The 12379-nt window shown below is 35.2% G+C and overlaps 1 protein-coding gene across 1 annotated transcript; it reads left to right on the forward strand.

The window, feature by feature from the left end:
- Positions 1–8718: 8718 nt before the first annotated feature.
- LOC113353384 (E3 ubiquitin-protein ligase RGLG2-like) lies at positions 8719–11467 on the forward strand. The gene is made up of 10 exons (XM_026597004.1): positions 8719–8889; positions 8975–9243; positions 9327–9552; positions 9648–9859; positions 10029–10108; positions 10206–10311; positions 10410–10537; positions 10629–10758; positions 10883–10939; positions 11050–11467. Exons 2-10 carry the CDS (start codon positions 9040–9042, stop codon positions 11128–11130), a joined length of 1224 nt encoding a protein of 407 aa, XP_026452789.1. The 5' UTR covers positions 8719–8889; positions 8975–9039; the 3' UTR covers positions 11131–11467.
- Positions 11468–12379: the final 912 nt, after the last annotated feature.

Genomic DNA, 12379 nt, shown 5'->3' on the forward strand with positions numbered 1-12379 from the left:
ATAAGAGAATAAATTTTTTTTTCAAAACTAAAAAATTTCGAATTCCCTCCTGTTTTTGTTTTTGATTTTGATTTTGGTTAACAAATGCATTTGAATTAGATTTATATAGTTATTAGGTTAGTTTTAATTTAAAATTAAAATAATGGGTAAATGTGTATCTATCTAATTTTAAAACACCTCTTATAAATATAGAGAAGTTGGCCTAATAAAATGATGTTTCCAAAAAGACCATGATCCCTAAACAAAATGGTTCAATCAAAAACCAAGGGGGTTAACTTGTGTATGATATAGATAAGAAAGCCCGACAATTTTCCTTGACCGCTAGTTTTAACTGTTGTTCTGGTGTCATTATTTATGTTACTGAAAACAAATGAAATTCCTAGGATCCTAGCAGGCTAGCAAAATTTTTAGAGAGTGGTAAAACAAAACTCAAATTTTAGTGCATAATCCATTTCGGATTAAAAATATCACATACAGTCTCTAATTTATGGAGTATCTGCTAATAATAAAAGTAGTCTTAATCCATGTATCTATGTAGCAATGTTTCACTCCAGCAATCATTGGATTTTTAATCCACGGAATGCCTCAAGTGACTCCACGAGACCAATCAAGACCCAATAATGGAAATAATCATAAACAAATTGTATGTAAACTAATCTTTTTATATTAACATGTTTATCACTTACAACACAACTGATAACTTAATCATGCCGAGCTGTTTTTTTTAAACTGACAAATGTTGCATATCATACAATTTCAATTCCCCCAACATTTCATTGTAAATCCCTTGTCTCCAACGCTACGGTTCAAGATTACCAATCCTATCATTTGCAAGTACAAATTATCTCTCTTACCAATAAAATTGATGTAAAGGAAGAATTTCACTGAATATTGATGTGGACACATGCAAATTTGCAGCAAATACATGAATAGAAATTCATCCGTAGTCAGTAGTCGGAATCAATAAAGTGCGCGTTCACGTTTTATTCGTTTCACGAATAATTCTTCCAGCTGCTAACTAGGGTACCATATTGGCTGCATCCACGAAACATCGTAGGGATGACTCCTGTTTGAGAGGACTGCCATTTTTTTTTTTTTTTGGATCTGACTGAAATCACGTGACTCATCTGGATCTAATTCAATGTGTTTATTTTTCCGAATAACGTCTGACTCAACTGTTTAAAAAATATGCGAGGTTGCTAAAATTGTTCAAAAACAATACACATTTACGGCTAGCTTTAAAAAAAAGTCCAACGAATTTAATAAGTCTGCTAATGGCCTAAATTTAATAGCCGAATTAATAGGACGGTTGTTTCCAAAATTCGCCAAGTTCGTGCTTTAATCTGTAGAGCCTCGAAATCCACAAATCCGATTTTTGTGTTTTTTTGTTCGTTTTGCGAATAATTCGTCGAATTGCTAACTAGGATACTACAGCAGTGGAGAGATGATTCATGTTTGAGAGGACTAACATCTTTTATTTTTATTATTTTATTATTATTATTTTTTAGATGTGACTGAAATCACCTGATTTATCTGGATCCGACTCAACGCGTTAGTTTTTCGAAACAAAATCTGACTCCACTAATTCAAAAATATGCAGTCAATGACTTGGTCACGAGTCAGCAACATTTTATATCCTGATTCAAACGGGTTCGAGTCAGAGCTTATTTCTGAGTCAGGTCTAGAATCAATTATGACTCAAACTAAACTAACAAACAGTCTAATATTTGACTCGTGGAGCCGAATCACATCCCCACGTCAGGTCAGTTTAAAGAAATAAAGAAATAAGGGTACTGAGTGTTGGCTCCGTTAGAAGGAAGTTTAATTTTTCTAGGTCGCAGAAAAGGCACCCAATCCATCATTGGCTTTGTGCTTCTTACAAATTTCCAAGCATACGAATGATTATTTTGTGAAACCAGAGAAACATTGATTGTTATCATTAAGTGTTGCAATTCTTTAAGCTACAAATTTCATTATATATTATAAAATTTTACATGGAATGAGACGCAATTATGGAAATATTTTAGTATTATATATTTATTTAACTGTGCATTAACACCGTCATGAGTATAAGCAAGATATTTTTGATGAGATGTAGGACGAAACTAAAATTACTAGATACTTAAACGGAAAATATTAGACAGGTTAGCGTCAATAAAGAGAAATTTTGAACAATGTTATAATATACACTGCTATCGTGCTATATGGGTTCAGTGAAATCCCAAGGATCGACATGTAGGTTATTAATTCCGAAAACATTCAGTCGATTGACATTGCTGATTATGTCACCTTGGTTAGAAAACTTCTGTGTTTCTCTAAAGGTGAGAGCCTAGTTAGTAAGTTCGCGAATGATTCGTCCGCTTAATTCGCCATAAATTCTTTAGCTTTTACTTTTCAAAGACTCCACTTTTTGGGCTTTACTGCCTTCCGAGCATACACGACCGAATATTAGACGTGTTGTAATTTTTATGAAACAAAAACGACTGAAGAGATTTGAAGGTGAAGGTGAGAGAGATCTCAAACTCACTAACCAAGCATCTAAACCACCATACGACGTCCTCTTGGATAACTAATGTTGTATATATTATTAATATCATCATATTAAGTTTATTTTTTCTTTAAATAACTCACACATATGCATAAAAATTGGTCTATGACCTTATAAATACAAATTATTTGTTATATATAGATACCGAATTTTCAGAGCCGAACTCACATTTATAAATCGAATTATACACGTACGTATGCCGTTCCGAATTACTGATGAATCACGTCCCGTTGACCGAATTTTGGACCGAATCTGGATTTTACAAAACCGTATAATACTCGTACGTTTGCCGTTCCGTACGTTTGCCGAATCCCGAATTGCTAACTAGGGGTGAGAGTTCGAGAATCTCCCAAAAAGTTAGTCTTTACTCTAACGACTCTACTCTGCATCTATTCACCTGTCATCAATAAATCAAGCCAAATTAAGAAACTCAGTTAACAATAACTATCCATAACAAAATATACAAATTGTTAGAGGGCAATGCCCTATTTTATGACAAATGCGCAAAAAATGAAAGGTACATTGTCAATCTCCTCTTGTCCAATCCTGACTATATACTACATGGTCAAGCATAACCCATAAAACAGGGACTTGGTTGGTCGTTTGAAGGGTGTTAAATATAGTAGAAATTGACGTTTAGTCCCATTTTTGTTGGTCCTTAGACTTTTTAGTCCTGTCCTTCAAAGCCTAGTACCAGGAGATTCTAATTCACCAAATTCCAGGCGTTACCCATTACCACTTTCTTCCATTTACTCAACCGTTTCCACTTCTTAAGCGATCAGGGTATGTTTCGTTGCGACTTGTATAAATGGGTCTCACCTATTTCCACCAAAGGACAAGTTTTGGTCAGGAACATACAACACTCAGAAATCACCTGTTAGCTTTCACATATGTTAGCTCTCTACTTTCTGATACAAGTCGTCAAACAACTACTCTTCCAGAATCAACTATTCTGGTCTCAACACTCTCTTCGCTTCCCTCCCCAAGACCAACTCTTCTCCTTCACTTTGTGACCGAAGCAAGTCTGGAACGGCCATTTCTTGGTTTATGCCGGATTTGTACAGATTGATCTCTCGAATCAAAGTACTCCCTTGCAGTACATTGTTTAGGGTTTAGACTCGTTTCTCACCCACACACCCGAAATTACCAAAATCAGCAGAAACTGTTTTCACCCTCAAACACCAGGATAAGCACACGACCATTAACATGATGGGATACATAACATAGGATCTCTAAATCAGTATATATGGAGATTCCGATTTTATCATATAAGGTACTTGGTTAAAGACTGGTTTCACCATTAAATCCTAATAAGGTTTTGAATTTCATACACTAAGTGAAGGTTCATATAGCCATATTCAGAGGAGACATCTTTGGTTCCTTGACAGAATAAGGAGCCTATTGAAAATGAGTATATGGTTTGAGATGCTTAAAGCTAACAATGATTTTTATTTCTTTGTTTCTATTCAGGTGAAGAACGGAAGAAGTATTAGATTTTGGCACGACTGGTAGATTGAAAGAAGATCTCTAAGGGAGAAATATTCTAGACTTTACATGCTGAGCAAGTTTAAGTTTGTGTCAGTAGCTGATATGAAGAATGTTTCTTGGAACTTTGTTTTTACTAGAGAGCTAAACCCTGCAGAACTTTGTTTTTGCTGGCCATGGAACATGATTTACGAAATTTAATACTAGTATAAGATGAGGATGCTGATATAGCTGGGGCATGGTCTGCTAAAGATATCTACACCAAACTTGATGAATCGGGTACGGATTGGGATTCTTACAGAGCCGTGCAAAGCAATTTACTCCTCCTAAAGTTTTGTTTCTCATTTTGTCTTTTATGCATGACTCTTTTCAACAAGAAGTATGTTGTAGGCTGGAGGAGTGGAGATTAATTCAAACTTATGCCTTTTTTTTTTTTTTTTGCAATAATGACTTAGAAACTCAAAACCATCTTTTCATCAACTGTAACTGGGTAAAGTATATTTGGACGTGTTTTTATCTTCTCTTCAAGTTTTATGGGTTAGGCCGTTGGATTTCAAGATAATGTTATTGATTTAGAGTTTGGACAGAGTTTCGAAAAGACTCAATTTAATTTGGCACTTGCTGGGAGATTTGGTTAGAAAGAAATATAAGGGTACATGGAGGAAGACCTAAGGCTAAAGATGAATTGGTGGGCGCAGTTAAACTAGATATTTTCCTAAGGAGTTCTTCTACTGATATTTTGTCAGAATTTTCCGGTGGATCAAATCATCCATCAGGGAAGATATTATTCATATATAATGAAAAAGTTAAATACTACCTTCGTTTAAAACGAATACTATTATTTTTAATTTTTATTTTAATTTGGCTTATTTCTAAGATAAAATGAAAAAGTGATAGTATTTATTTCCCAAAAACAAAAAGAGTATTTAATAGTAAACTAACCATCGTTCAATATTAAAGTTAAATATTAAGAAAAAGATTAACAGAGAAAGAAATATAACTTTCTGGTAATCCTCTCCCTGAGTCAGCCGTTCTATATGTTCATGTTTCACTTTATACACTAGATAACAAATAATATTTTTCATACATTTTATGCAGGAAGTATAAACAAGAGTTACATGTATATCATGCGCTTTTATATAAACTTGAAAGAGACAGTTCGATCTAAAACTTGAAAGATAATCCAAACTATCCACGTTTTATTTGTCATTGAATTTATTATATTCTCAATTAAAAGGTTTACAAAATAAGATGTTTGGGGAAACTAAGTTACATAGATCCATTACTAGTTATCCATTTTCTGTGCAAAATGATAATAAAGTGGAGTTATTCAGTAGAGGAGACGGAAGATCTGATTCAAATGTGATTCAACAGCTCTCTGTACATAAAAGAAAGGATCCTAATAAATTCATGTTACAAAGTAAGCCAAGTAACTACGCAACCTCGTGAAAGCTCCATAGAAGGATGTTTTGAATTTCGTATAAAACTGTTATTTAATGGCTTAGTTGATTGCAGTATTTATAGACACTGATGTGATAATGTCCATTTTTTACTGTCCCATAAAATTCGGCTGCTATTACTAATCATTTACTCGTTTTTTATTTCTGACTCGTAAAATATTTCAGCTACTGACAATTTGGTTGGAAAGATTTTAGCTACTGGAACATAGTTGGTGATTCGAATTAGGAATTATGTTAAGTTAATTTAATCGAGGGGTAACTAGGTCATTTATTTTAACTAGGACACCCCTTAGCTCATCATGATGGATGGCGGATAACAACCCTGATTTTAGGCATACCTAAATCTTTCTAGGCATACAAAACAATAGTCCCATCTTGGGTGACCTTATAAGGGGTATCCTATGGGTAGTTCAATTACCTATATATCCTGAATACAAAAATCTAAAATCAGTTTTCTAAAAAATTAAAATCAGTTTCCCTTAACATCTCTTCTTCCTCCTCCTCTAGCCGAACTCTTCCCCCTCCTGCGAAAAAAAAATCATCGTGATTAATTGTCGATTCGTAAAAATTTGATCATTGATTAAACTCAACCACATAATGACTCGTACAAAGAAAAGCAAAGACTAGGCAAACCAAATCGTCTTCTAATCCATCAATTGAAGAAAAAGAACCAATTGAAGATGAAGGTGTAGAAACTGAAAATCAACCACCAATTGAACCAACTGCATCTCCAACTCCGGAAATGAGGATAAGAAAGTAAGTTTTACAAACCAAATCTCCTATTTGCTGTTTTTCATCAATTAAATGACGATTACAGTGTTGGGTTCGGCTCAAAATTGAGTTGCGTTTTTAGCCAAACTGTTCTTCACAAAATCTTCCTGTAAGTGTACATGAACAGTTTGGCATGAAATTTCAAGCCGAAACTAGTCACAGATGGAGATGCATAGGGGTTCGGCGTATTCGATAATCATAATGTGCCGAACCTAGCACATTTACGAGGTTCGGCTATTACGATATCCTCAATATGTGCCTAACCAATAACAATATTTTAACCCAAAAAATAACAAATTGATGTTTGGCTCATACGATTTTCGAAATATAAGCCGAACCAGTAATTATTTTTTTCCGGGATATTCAGGATGTTGTTCGGCTTACTATGAAACTTTCATATAAGCCGAACTAGTGTCTAGAAAAAGGGTTGGAATTGAAAATTATAGGTTCGGCGCATGCAGTAAACAGATTCAGTGAGCCGAACCGTTCATCAATTGGTAGATTCGGCTCATAGATGTGAACCTAACCTCAACTTGTTTCGCCGAACCATGATCCAAAAAATCATCTAAACAACCTTTCATAATTCTGAAAATTATCTTAATCACTAAACAAAATATTTAATCACTAAACAAAATATTTAATCACTAATCAATATTACTAACACTAATACGTAAAGGGCAGATTTGCCATTAAAAAAATTTGGGTTAAGGGGTAATCTGATTTTGCTATTTCACAACTTTTTTTTGTCTTTATACAGTATGCCTAATAAGATTTCAGTATTTCCAAAATCAGGATTCGCGGATAAGGGTCCCTGCAGAAGAAAAAAAAAACATTTCACCCCAAAAAGTCGTTCTATAACATGTCTAAGTTATATGCTTAAGCCCAATCTTGAAAATCTTTCAAGCCCATATAGCTTGTCCAGCCCATCCCATGTGCTAGTAACTATTGGTGAACGATTCTTTGGGGACCATCATTTTTTTGAGGGGACCATCATTTGATTAGGCCACTTTCCCTGTGATTATAAAGAGTGACCTAAAAGGTAGAGAGGACTAAGTTACCCTTTTATTAATTAAATAAATATTTATTTAATTAATTAATTAACTTTTAAAAAATTTAAATTTAAAAAAAAAACTTTTATTTTATTTTCGAATTTTCAAAAAAAGAATTCTAATTTTTTTGTATGTGGTTCGGCTAGGGGAAAAATAATAAATCTAGTCAAACTTGAAGTACGACTAAAAGAAAATATATAAAAGTTTTTTTAGGTAGGAGTTCGGTTAAGTAAAACATTTCTAAAACTTTTGCGAACGCACTGAAAGTAAGTTCGGTTTGCAAAGATTTTTATGAATATAACCAAACCCTGTTCACTGTATTTTTAGAGAGGAGTTCGGTTAAGTAAAATAGTTCTAAATTTTTTGCAAACGCATCGAACTTTCAGTTCGATTTGCAAATATTTTTATGAATATATTTGAACCCTGTTCAGTGTATTTTTAGATAGAAGTTCGGTACAAAATTTCTAAAACTTTTGCGAACGCACCGAACTATGAGTTCGGATTGCAAGGAAATTTTTCGTTCTAACCGACGTGTTCTTGGTGTTCTACGTTTCGGAGAGTTCGGTTAGAAACTACGTTTTTATAAACTACTCCTAACCAAACAATACTTTGTAACTAACATTTCAAACCTAATTTGATGATTTCTAATCGATTTTTCAATCAAAAACAAATTAAAAACAATGGGTTTGTGGAAAAATACCTCCGAATTTGCATATCGCTAAAGGGTTTGCAAGAAAAAATACTTGCGCATTTGTACTTGTCGAACCAGAGCTAATTAAAAAAAAAGAAAAAAAAATTGAAAAAAAAAATATTTTAAATAAATAAATAAATAAAAATAATATAAAGACAATTTGATCATTAACTAAAATATGTGGATAAGAGATGATTTCACTTTACTTCTAAATGTCTTTCTAAAATTAAAATCGTGGTTCCTCAAAAAAATCATGGTCCCAAAAAATGGTTCCAATTGATAGATGTTTGGGATTGTATCAATAGAATCGTGCCATAATTGCAAGTGTTTCTTGATTGCCAAATAGATGTTTGGGATTGTATCAATAGAATCGTGCCATAATTTCAAGTGTCTTTTGATTGCCAAAGAGGTGTATATGGTTGTGGCGGTTTTCTATTAAAAATGTTATTGAGCGTCTCTCCAGCAATTTATGGCTGCTTGTCAAAATACCAATGGAATCTGCATTTCCATTGACCCAACTCGGATAATGCTGAGAAAAGGTGTTACAACTTAGAAGTAGTTGTTAGGTAATTAAGGAATTGAGACAGGTGCCGACATCCAAATACTCCTTGCAAAAGTTACAGGCAGGCAGAGAAATTAAACATTTTTTCTTTTTCTGGATAAGTAGGAATAATCTAAGAAAAAGGCTAGTTACAAAAGCAGCATCTGAAAAGTTTGATCAAGTTCTAATAATTGAAAATTTCTCTTTTGTTTGATTTTGGACAGACATTTTCTTATATAAATTCATTCAACTGTAATTGGAGCAGTAGTACTACTGCCCAATCAACTCCGACTCAAACTGCACGGAGTCCGGTTGAACCGGAGACTCGTCTACTGTCGTTTCTGGTGCGTTACTGTGAATTTCTTTGGTGTTTTCAGTTCATGTCTTGCTTAATTGAACTTACAGGACTCTAAATTCTTTCTGAACCAGGTTTCGCGCGAAATACGTGCGCGCCGGTGTCTTAGGACAAACTTAGTTTCTTTAGATCATCACACATGGGAGCCAAACAGTCTAGCAGCAGCAGTAGGTATTCGAATTCCTCTTCTTTCAATCGGGGGTATATGTCAACGCCAGCGCGCACCTCTACATCCTCCTCCTACATGCCTTCCCCTGCCCATAACGGATCAGGCGACATTCGCAGTGGAGCATGGTCATCGAAATACAACAAGATTGATGATGATTATCGTTCCTTAGATCAGGTACATTAATAAAGTTAATTTTTGACCGGACAGTTTCCGGCTAATCAGAACTTGATTTGCTTGACATTTCTCTTATTTTTCAGGTGACAACAGCTCTTGCCAGAGCCGGTCTTGAATCGTCCAATCTAATTGTGGGAATTGATTTCACAAAGAGCAACGAATGGACGGGCGCTAGATCGTTCAACCATAAGTCGCTTCATCACATTGGAGATTATCCCAACCCATATGAGCAAGCAATCTCCATTATTGGAAGGACCCTTTCTAGTTTCGACGAGGATAATCTTATTCCATGTTTCGGGTTCGGCGATGGTTAGCTCATTTGCGCAATTTAGTCAGTTCCAAATATTACCTTGTCTATGTCCATCAATTTGCTAGAGCTAACAGTTGAATGTATTGTCCTGCAGCATCTACACATGATAAAGACGTATTCAGCTTCTATCCGGACCATCGGCCCTGTAATGGATTTGAGGAAGCACTGGCACGTTATAAAGAACTAGCTCCTCAACTTCGCCTGGCAGGGCCAACATCTTTCGCACCTATAATAGAAATGGCTATCGGAACAGTGGAAAAGAGTCGGGGTCAATATCATGTTCTTCTCATTATTGCAGACGGCCAGGTTAGTCAATTTGTGCCATTAGTACAGAATCTTAATCCATGATATCTTCTTTTCGCGTTATTTGATGTAGTTAGGAACATCCAGTCCGTAAGAAGTTCTTGATATTGTCCAATTTTGCACTATGAAAAGAATCTCCAGTTCACTTCATATTTATATATTTGTGAAATAGGTGACACGAAGCGTTGATACTGACGTTGGCCACTTAAGTCCGCAAGAACAGGACACAGTTAATGCCATAGTTAGAGCAAGGTTTGTGTTCTTGTATCTTTTCAGCAGAACATATTACCATTTTTATTTGATTTTCTTTGGGTCATTCTGCTAAATGTTAACCCTCCCTCTATTGCAGTGATTACCCATTATCAATTGTTCTGGTCGGTGTTGGTGACGGGCCGTGGGATATGATGCGCGAATTTGATGATAACATTCCGGCTCGAGCTTTTGATAATTTTCAGGTTTGTCAGGACTTGAACTGTCATATGCTTAGTTTTGCCCAAAACTATCTTTAAAAATGTTGTTTTCTTGAATCTCAGTTCACAACTTCTGTATGCAGTTTGTGAATTTCACGGAGATTATGTCCCGGAATATCCCGAACAGCAAAAAGGAGACAGATTTTGCTCTTGCAGCACTTATGGAAATACCTTCACAGTACAAAGCAACACTAGAGCTTCAACTATTGGGGTATGCCATTGGTTTAATTATAAAAAACAGTTGAGAATTGTTGTCATTTCGGTTATGTTCAAGTTTTCATGTCGATGATCACTTTGTGCAGTCGTAGTAGAGGAACTAGTTGGAGGAATGCACTACCTACTCCTGCAAGGGCTACCCAACACTCCAACAGCTTTAATTTCCGCCAGGCTGCCTCTCCCTCTGCTCCTCCGCCACAACCTGTACACAACCAGGTAAAACTACTTGTAGTATGCAAGAATTCAACCTTCTTGTGAAACACCGATCTTGGAGTTGCTATTATTGTAAAAAATTGTCTCATTGAGCGACTAATTTGATGTCATTTCACTTGTGCTACAGGGTTGTCCTATTTGTCTTGGACAGACGAAAAATCTTGCATTTGGATGTGGACATCAGGTAATGTATCTTGAAACAAAGTAGTGCATTTCCATTTTAGAATACGTTCACTAAAGGCCTCTTGCAACTAACACAGTTTACAACTCGTTTTCTTTCTTTGGCCTATACAGACATGCGAGTCTTGTGGTAGTGATTTATCATTGTGTCCGATCTGTCGAAGGCAAATAACTCAGAGAATAAAGCTATACTAAAACAAGTATCTTACACTAGTAGTTGGTTTGCTTCATTTTTAATCGAATGTGTTCGTCTCAGAATTTGTATAGACATAGCCCATATGGTAAGTGGCAGTGCCAAGATTGAAGTAAAAGGAGGAAAAAAAAGAAAAAACGGTAAAAAAAGTAAAACATTTCTTTATGTAAAAAAAAAAGGCTTTCTCAAGGATTTGTGAAAATTTGCAAATAAGAAAAAGGTTCTTGGGTGCCGGGGTTGCTTTGTTTTATTTCATAGCTTTGTTTTAGGATTCATGTCTCTACATCTATCTGAAATGGATATGCAACTTCTAAATGAAATATACTTCTTTTCACTTCACGTCCATCGTGTATAGCTGTCTGTATATTTGAGATTAGTAAATCTGATAAAAGATTTTTAGGCTGCTGTATTAAACCTGACATAGTTTAATTTATATCTGTCTTTTGCAAATGACAAAAGTGGCAATAGGAAGAATGATGTACGGTTTTTTTGTGGCAATGGTAAACTAAATTGTGTATTGTACTCCTGTAGTAGCAGAAAATCCAATTACTACACCCCTTAGATAATCTATACAATAAACTAGGAAATCATCATGAAGAACACTTAGAAGGATTTTATTAAGTTTAGAAATCAATACAAAGAAGTAAAGTAAAACCTTTAACTTGGGGAGCAAACAACTTTTTCTCTCTTAAAGTTCTATCTCTACTCTCAAAAAGATCTCTCTTTCAACACAAGGGTGGTTGGTCCTATATATAAGAGTTTTACATAATGGAGGACAGCTAATAAAGCACCTATTTTCGGGTCTGGCGTGCGACGTCCTCGCACGCTTACATTTGGATCTTCTCGCACATGCTCTTGGAACTTCGCACTGACTTCACACTTTACTCGTGACCTTATGACGTCATCAGCTTCGTTATCCGGAATATACTACGTGCGAGTACATTCGCCCCCTTATATTAGTATTGCTTCGCATGATACCCATGGGTGCGGTATTTAACCCCTACATTTTGCCTCTTCTCTTAGCGATCTTTATTATGGAAAGAGCGATGAGAGAAACTTCTCTTATAATCCTCTTCGCACCTTTAATGCGATTTGCCGCACCTTATCAATTTTTCATATTCTTTTTGACCGACAGGTTTCCGGATTTTTAGCATAACCGTTCACACGTTCTCACTTTTTCATATTTTAAACTCCTTGATGAATGCATTCAGCCTCGGCTTTATGATTACATCTAAATAAGATGATATATGC

This window comes from Papaver somniferum, chromosome 2 (assembly GCF_003573695.1).
Source record: "Papaver somniferum cultivar HN1 chromosome 2, ASM357369v1, whole genome shotgun sequence".
NCBI classification, from domain to species: domain Eukaryota; kingdom Viridiplantae; phylum Streptophyta; class Magnoliopsida; order Ranunculales; family Papaveraceae; genus Papaver; species Papaver somniferum.

Coding starts and splice junctions, on each gene's coding strand:
- LOC113353384 (XM_026597004.1), top strand. CDS start 9,040: ATGGGAGCCAAACAGTCTAGCAGCAGCAGTAGGTATTCGAATTCCTCT. Junction 10,312..10,409: donor GAGCTTTTGATAATTTTCAG/GTTTGTCAGGAC, acceptor TTCTGTATGCAG/TTTGTGAATTTCACGGAGAT. Junction 10,759..10,882: donor CACAACCTGTACACAACCAG/GTAAAACTACTT, acceptor CTTGTGCTACAG/GGTTGTCCTATTTGTCTTGG.